The 8,680-nt window shown below is 34.9% G+C and overlaps 1 protein-coding gene across 1 annotated transcript; it reads left to right on the forward strand.

Annotated features, from left to right (window-relative positions):
* Nucleotides 1-6,276: 6,276 nt before the first annotated feature.
* Nucleotides 6,277-8,271, forward strand: LOC136226667 (large ribosomal subunit protein uL16-like). The gene is made up of 4 exons (XM_066015282.1): nucleotides 6,277-6,436; nucleotides 6,697-7,198; nucleotides 7,835-7,916; nucleotides 8,047-8,271. Exons 1-4 carry the CDS (start codon nucleotides 6,427-6,429, stop codon nucleotides 8,110-8,112), a joined length of 660 nt encoding a protein of 219 aa, XP_065871354.1. The 5' UTR covers nucleotides 6,277-6,426; the 3' UTR covers nucleotides 8,113-8,271.
* The last annotated feature ends 409 nt before the right edge of the window (nucleotides 8,272-8,680 follow it).

Below are 8,680 nucleotides of genomic sequence, written 5' to 3' on the forward strand. Positions count from 1 at the left end.
ACAAGGAAGCTCGACAAGGCTAAGACTGTGTTTTCAGAGCTTCCAATTGAAGACAAATCAAGTGCACTCCTTGCTCACGCCCTTCAAAGTCAGACTAGGCAGTTCAAGACCGTAGTAGATGTAGTAGATAGTAGTGGCTTAGCTGGTCTTAGGAAACACTGGGGCACTTCTATCCCTCCATAAGTTGAGGAATTAGTTGGCCAGTTTGTCACTTATTACGAGATGGATGGGGATTCAAATCAAGCAGAAAAGAAGTTATTTTCTAAGAAACCTATGATGGCAGTTGGAGCTGGAGCAACATCAATTTTAGGAGTTCCATCTCTATCTAAGGCAATTCCCACATCATCATTATTCATCGTATTAACATTTAAGTTGCCTTCTGCTGTTAATTTTGTGCTAAGCCAAACCCATAGAACAATTGCTATATCTCTAAGCAAGACGCTTGCTTCATCAAAAGTGATGGCCCCAGGATTGGCAAAGTCTGGGATCAATACTACAACTATCCTAAAAGTAACTGCTTCTACTGAGAAAATCTGAGCAGTTGTGCACAGCGTTATAGCCTCTGCTGAGAACACGAGTCTCTCAGCTATGAGAATAACATTCTACGAGATAATGAGAAAACGGAAGGTACAACCTGTGGGTTTCCTTCCATGGGCAACATTTGGCTGCAGTGTTGCCACTAGATTTGCAGTGTCTGAAATGAACAAATATTACTTTCAAAAATTATATAAATTACTTACAAAGTCAATGTATAAACGTATGCAATTCCTGCAAGTGGAATGGCAGTTGTAGCAGCATCTGCGGGTAAGGAACACAACAGATCAATGTATAAGCGTCTTGCTTAGAGATATAGCAACTGCTCTATGGGTTTGGCTTAGCACAAAATTAACAACAGAAGGCAACTTAAATATTCATACCTTGGATAATGGTGATGTGGGAACTTCCTTAGATAGAGATGAAACTCCTAAAACTGCTGTTGCTCCAGCTCCAACTGCCATCATAGGTTTCTTAGAAAATAACTTCTTTTCTGCTTGATTTGAATCCCCATCAATCTCGTAATAAGTGACAAGCTGGTCAACTAATTCCTCAACTTCTGGAGGGATATGAGTGCCCTAGTGTTTCCTGAGACCAGCTAAGCCACTACTATCTACTACAGTTACTACGGTCTTGAACTGCCTAGTCTAACTTTGAAGGGCGTGAGCAAGGAGTGCACTTGATTTGTCTTCAACTGGAAGCTCTAAAAACACAGTCTTAGCCTTTTCGAGCTTCCTTGTGCTTTGAATTGGTATTCGGCCAACATTGTTAAGAGCAATTCTTAGTCCCTCAACTGCAACTCGGAAGGTGGACACTTCAGAAATAAGTTGGGCATCCACATTTTCCCCTCTACTTACAGCATAAAACATCTTTTGCAAAGAAGCTAGAGCCCTTCCCATTGAAGGTAGATCAACAAATATGTTATGCAAATCCAAGAGCAACGGGAAAAAAGATTGGGCAAAGGATGGAACCTGATAAAGGCTTCTCGGGTCAATATCTTTTGGTCATGCCTCTGATAGAGAACCTGAAGTACCTAACTTCTGTAAAGATACATCCATGTAGGAAGATAAAACCTTCACCTTCCGCAACTCATCATCATCTGTGATACAAAATTTCCTTGAACTTGATGAAACAACTGAAACTACATTATGTGGAATCAAATTACTAACAAAACCATGAAACTTGCTGCTCAAATCAACTTCAGGAGAATAATTATCCCTAGAAGATGTCAGAACATCTGGTGTTTCAAGCAACAAAAAGGATGAACCAACATCTTTAGCCACCCTCTTAGCAGACATGATATGGCCATAGAAACCAGTCCCAAATACTTCCTTCAAAACCAAGTTTCCAGCCACATTTTCATACCTGTCCTTATTGATCTTATCAGTAAAACATCTTTTAAGCACTTCAAATGACGAAGTAGGAAATGGATCACCAACATTGTTTCCCAATTCCCTCTCTTTTGATTGAATTTCACTCACCGCAGTAGGAGACACCTGAACCACAACGACTTCAGGTTGAATCTCCCTTATAAGGAACTCAGCATCTATAGCAGACCGCTCAGACAAATTCTGTACACAAAGTATGTAGATGACTTATTGGGATTCGGGATCACGAACTGCATACACGAATCTCTTGGTATTTTTAGGTATAGATAGTTTGCTAACTAACTGACCAGATGCCCTCAGATCATCATACTTGAAAATTGATAAAGGCCATAAATTTTGTAGGCTGTAGATAAACGCCACGACCATTTACATTAGTCTCAAGCATTCATTAACCAGAAAAACCCAACTGACGGCCCCAAAAAGTAAAATTACCTAAACCCAATTCAAAACCCTAATAGCACTGATACTTTAATCTTCAATCACAAAGAATACAAAAAGAATGAATATATATGGATGATTAAACAAAAAGAGAAATTAATGATAAGATAAGATAATCTTGAACATGAACAAGCATGAAGCTCCAACAGAAACTCAATGATGGTACCCCTATTTTACGGCAGACGCCGACCAGCAAACAACAAGAAATGAGATTTTCTGTGAGAAATCCCAGAATTAAATCGAATGGATGAGAAGAATCAGATAAAGAACATTATATTACCCGATACAGACTAGGGTTTTGTTTGGGGCAGATAAAAGTAACTCAAATGTTAGGTCAGAGAATCGTTCCATCTCGAATCCTCAACTCCTTCCTCCTGCGCTCGCCTACTTTCGATTCCAGAACTTTTCTTTAACTATTAAAACTCAAAAAAAAAATACTAATAATTTCAGTAAATAAAAGGATGGAAAAAGTACAAAACTAATCCATGTTTGTTTGTCTGTCTGTTATATTTACACACACCGCCCCCAAATTACGTATTACCACCCCTCTTTTAGCTTTATGCGCTTCTCATTATTTTGCATCCAAAACTCAAAATCCTCTCTCTCCTTTTCTCTCCCGAGCAAAAAAATCAATTTTTATGAAAATGGAACCGAGCAATCCCGAAGTAGATGATTTCGAACACGAGATAATATTACGATCCTACATTTAAAAAAAATTTTGAAATTTGAAATTTCAATTTTTTTTCATGAGTTTGGCCTGAACGGGTGGCGCATGCTGCCTGTTCCATAGGTCGAACGCATGAACCATGCGTTCGGCCTATGGAACGGGCATCATGCACCACCTGTTACACCAATGGAACGGGCGGTGCCGCCCGTTCCACCTATGGAATGGGCAGCGCGCGTTGCCCGTTCCACCCGTGTGACGGGCAGTGTAAGCTGCCCGTTCCTGCCTGAGGTGGAACTGGGTGTCCTGCCCGTTTCCCTTAAAATAGGGCCGAAACACCACCCGAATTTAATTTTTTATATTTTTTCAGAGTATATTAACTACTGTTATGCAATTTTGATATATTCAAGAATGCGGTTCTTGAATATACCAAAAATGCATAACAGTTGTTAATATACTCTGAAAAAATACAAAAAATTAAATTCGGGTGGTGTTTCGGTCCTATTTTAAAAGAAACGGGCAGGACACCCAGTTCCACCTCAGTCAGGAACGGGAAGCTTATGATGCCCGTCCCACGGATGGAACGGGCGGCGCGCGCTGCCTGTTCCATACGCCGAACGCGTGGTTCATGCGTTCGGCCTATGGAACGGATAGCATGCGCCACCCGTTCAAGCCAAACTCATGAAAAAAAAAAATTCAGTTTTTGATTTTTTTTTTTAAATGTAGGATCGTAATATTACCTCGTGTTCGAAATCATCTACTTCTGGATTGCTTGGTTCCATTTTCGTAAAAATCGATTTTTCGGGAGAGAAAGGGAGAGAGAGGATTTTGAGTTTTGGATGCAAAATAATGAGAAGGGCGGAAAGGTAAAAGAGGGAGCAGTAATAAGTAATTTGAAGGTGGTGAATAGCAAAACACTATACTAATATTATTAATGGTTAACACCAAAATACTAGATTTGTCTATATATAATTAACAAATGGACTTCTAAAACCTCTATAAATTAATAATGTTGTGACAATAGAATTTTATTAATTTAGAGAGTTATTAATTAATCGATAAATTAATAATTATTAATTTATAGAGTGATTTTAAATTTTTTTAAAAATAAATTTTAAATTACTAATTTAATAAAGTTTTTGTCTAAAATCAATGAACAAATAAAATTAAATGTGCATCATATAAGTTAATTGAACTTTGAAGTTCATTGTATTTATGTTAAAAATATTCAATGTATCATAGCTAATGAATTACTATATAAATTTATAGGGAGTGTTGTTTCAAACCATACCAAAAATAGGTTTCTCATGAATCTGTCACAACGAATTTAGAGGAAACAACTACAAAAGAAATTTATGAACTTGAGGCAATGATTGTTCAGCTTGGTTATCGCAATCCAATGGATGTCAATCAAATATTGGATTATTCAGGTGAAAATAATGAATGCTCACAAGTCCAAAGTTTAGAAGAAATTGTGTCGAGCATTATGCAAAATTCAATTAAGGATGAAGCTGATGATGATTCGGTAACTTTTGAATGCACTGAGAATGGTTAAAGATGAAATTCAACTAGATTTAAATTTCAAGAAAAAATAAAATATTATAGATTCATATTTTGCTAAATTATCCTAATTATATATATTTATATATATTTCTCATATGTATTTGAGAAATTATTAATTTATAGAGGTAATAATACAATGTATTTATCAAGAGTTGTTCCAGAAAATTATTATCTTATTAATTTATTAAAATTGGTCCAAGTCGGCACCAGAAGAAATTATTATTTTAAAGAGTTTATTAATTTATCGAGTATTAATTTATAGAGGTTTTACTGTAGTTAACTAACCATTTGTACTTTTATCGCAGCTAGTCTAAATCCTCTTCATAGTTGGATGTAAATATATACAGTAAAACCTCTATAAATCAATAATGTTGGGACCATGGAATTTTATTAATTTAGAGAGTTATTAATTAATCGATAAATTAATAATTATTAATTTATAGAGTGATTTTAAAAATAAAATAAAATAAAGTTTAAATTACTAATTTAAATAAAGTTCTAAAATCAATGAACAAATAAGATTAAATGTGCATTATATAAGTTAATTAAACTTGGAAGTTCATTGCATTTATGTTAAAAATATTCAATGTATCATAGTTAATGAATTACTATATAAATTTATATGGAATGTTGTTTCAAATCATACTAAAAATAGACTTCTTATGAATCTGTCACAACGAATTTAGAGGAAGCAACCACTGAAGACATTCATGAACTTGAAGGAATGATTAGTCAGTTTGGTTACCGCAATCCAATGGATGTCAATCAAATATTGGATTATCTAGGTGAAAATAATGAATGTTCAAGTTTAGAAGAAATTATGTCGAGCGTTAAGCAAAATTCAATTGAGGATGAAGCTGAGGATGAGGATGATTCCCTTTGAAACCAATCACAAGAAATGAAGCAATTATAGCATCATCAACTCTTTATATTTTTTGTTACAATTTGACAAGGATACGCCAGAACTTTTGAATGCACTGAGAATAATTAGAGATGAAATTCAACTAGATTTAAATTTCAAGAAAAAACAAAATACTATAGATTCGTATTTTTACGAAATTATCCTAAGTATGTATATCTATATATATTTCACATATGTTTTTGAGAAATTATTAATTTATAGAGGTAATAATACAATGTATTTATAAAGGGTTGTTTCAGAAAATTATTATCTTATTAATTTATTAAAATTGATCATTTTTTGAACTGGCCCAAGTCGGGACCAGAAAAAATTATTATTTTAAAGAGTTTATTAATTTATCGAATATTAATTTATAGAGGTTTTACTGTATATTTAATATTTGGTCCGACTTGTTCCATCCCCATACAAGTCCAAATAAAAATAAGTGGAGTTTAAAATTAATAAAAAAAAATATTATAGTTTTCTAATCGTTGTGAGAAGGGTTGTATTTGTTTTTTTAGATTTGATTTTTTATTATTTTGTTAGTTTAAAATATTATTTATTGGATTATTTAAATATATTTTATTTTTTTTATCGCTTATTATCATAGATTAATTTTAATTTTTAATTTAGTTCTTTTTTTTTGAGAATTTTTTTAATTTAGTTTCTAAAAATATATTAATTGAGGAGAATGAATTGGACTGGGTCTAGAGAACCTCAATCCACCAGGAAATTGAAGAAAAGAGTAAACCTTGGGCTATGAACTTAGACGCGAAATCGGGTCAGGGCCGTCAATAGAAGATTGACGCAAGCACACACGCATAAACCCTCATTTTCTAGTTAAATCTAATCTCACTATATATACAGCGGTTGCCTTCTCCTCCCTCATTTTCCCTTCTAGGGTTTCAGCCACTGCAGATTGACGGAGAGGTGCCGCCATGGGCAGAAGTAAGTTTTATTCTCTCTTTGAATCCTTTCTTCGTAATCTAGGCTAATATATTTCATAATCCACTTCTTTGTTTTAGCTATATGATTGTTGCTAGTTTTATTGCATTGGTATCTTTATTTAGGTAATTTCGATAATTAATTTTAGTCCCTCCATCGAAGCTTTTGCTTCTTTCTTTCAGTTCAGTTTCTGTTGTGAATATTAAATTTTGTGAGTTGCGGGGCAGTTTTGTTGAACATTCAATTGCTTGTAATTCATGCAGGACCGGCCAGATGCTACCGTCAGATCAAGAACAAGCCGTATCCAAAATCACGGTTTTGCCGTGGTGTTCCAGATCCCAAAATCAGGATTTATGATGTTGGGATGAAGAAGAAGGGTGTTGATGAGTTCCCATTCTGTGTCCACTTGGTGTCTTGGGAAAAGGAGAATGTCTCAAGTGAAGCTCTTGAGGCTGCACGAATTGCCTGCAATAAATACATGACCAAATTTGCCGGAAAGGATGCTTTCCATTTGAGGGTTAGGGTTCATCCTTTCCATGTCCTGCGTATTAATAAGATGCTTTCGTGTGCTGGAGCTGATAGGCTCCAAACTGGTATGCGAGGTGCTTTTGGCAAGCCTCAAGGTGTTTGTGCTAGAGTTGCTATTGGCCAGGTTCTCTTGTCTGTTAGGTGCAAGGACAGCAACAGTCACCATGCTCAGGAAGCTCTTCGACGTGCCAAGTTCAAGTTTCCCGGTCGCCAAAAGATCATTGTCAGCAGGAAGTGGTATGCTCTCATATCTTCTGATTTATGGTTATCTTTTGCTGCCTTATTTGCGAGTTATTGCCGTTGATAGATGTTATAAAACAGTTATTGAAGCTTATGCTGCTAGTCCAAATCAGTTATCTACATTGTGTGTATGCATTAAAACAAGCACACTATTCAGTGTTCTTTTAGTAGTCTTTATTGTGTGGTAAGAATGATCTGTATTCATATATTTCTGAATGGTTTTAGTTGTAGCTGGAATATCAATATGTTGTACTTTTGCTCTATTTGCTTTTTTGAATGTGTGTTGTTACATTAGGGCCCAAAGGGACAAGGCTGCTGTAAAAGTTTATTTTTCTAGAGTATTGTTGTGTAATTTACATTTTATTGTCGTCCAATAATGAATTTTTGCTTCACTTTCGCATCACATGTCTTGCATGATTGAAATTTATGGTCTCAGGTATTGTTCCTTATTCTCTAATGATTAGTGGCTCAAATTATTCTAGGATTTTAATCTGATGTGTTTTATTTATAATATAGAAGCCTGCCCTTTTTTTTGGTCAAAATTTGAAAAGTTCGATGAAAACATTTAGACCATATGAAGAAATTTGTCTTGTATTGCCACAGCTGATCTTGTTTGATAATTGTGAATTGCAGGGGTTTTACCAAGATCAATCGAACTGATTATATAAAATTGAAGTCGGAGAATCGCATTCAACCAGATGGTGTTAATGCCAAGGTGAGATTATGATTTATCTGCATTGTTTCTTGTTCTTTCCTACTTTAGATGGAAAGGATTGATGCAGTGGCTGTTTCTTGTAAACTATTGAATGTGTTGAAGCTTACATGGGTTTATATTTTTTTTCCAGCTCTTTGGATGCCATGGACCCTTGGCAAATCGCAAACCTGGACGGGCGTTTTTAACTGCAGTTTAAGATGTACTGAAATATCCCTCCTAGAAAACTTCATTCATGTTTTTGGATTATGAGTTGTTTTTACTGTCATGTGCTAATCAGCAACTAGGTTTTTTTTTTGAACTGGATATGGATCAAGGATTACATTTTTGATATGTTGAGCTTCATTTTAAGTTTGTATTTATCTTTATTGTTTTGTTAAGTAGCTAATTTCGATTTTATGAGATATGTTTGTGTAGAAAATATGTAACTTCCACATATTCACACCAATTCCGAAGTCCGCGTGAACAAATGGAAATCATTCTCATTGGTTACGGGCACATATCGAAAACAAATGGAAATCATTGTATTTTCCAATGACGTGGCAAATTTACTTTCCGAGCTCTTTGTATAAACACAATGATCTTCTTCAATTGAAGTCATTTGATATCATCTCATTATAAAATCGAATGTACCATTGTCTTCAAAACATTTAAGGCTGTGATTGTTTCAATAGGCAAACCTTTTGTTTGTTGGATGTTTTATGAAACCTACAAGTTCCGTGTAGATTTTTTCATCCATTTCTCTGTTGAGAAAAGTAGTCTTTACG

Source organism: Euphorbia lathyris, chromosome 4 (genome assembly GCF_963576675.1).
Source record: "Euphorbia lathyris chromosome 4, ddEupLath1.1, whole genome shotgun sequence".
NCBI lineage: Eukaryota > Viridiplantae > Streptophyta > Magnoliopsida > Malpighiales > Euphorbiaceae > Euphorbia > Euphorbia lathyris.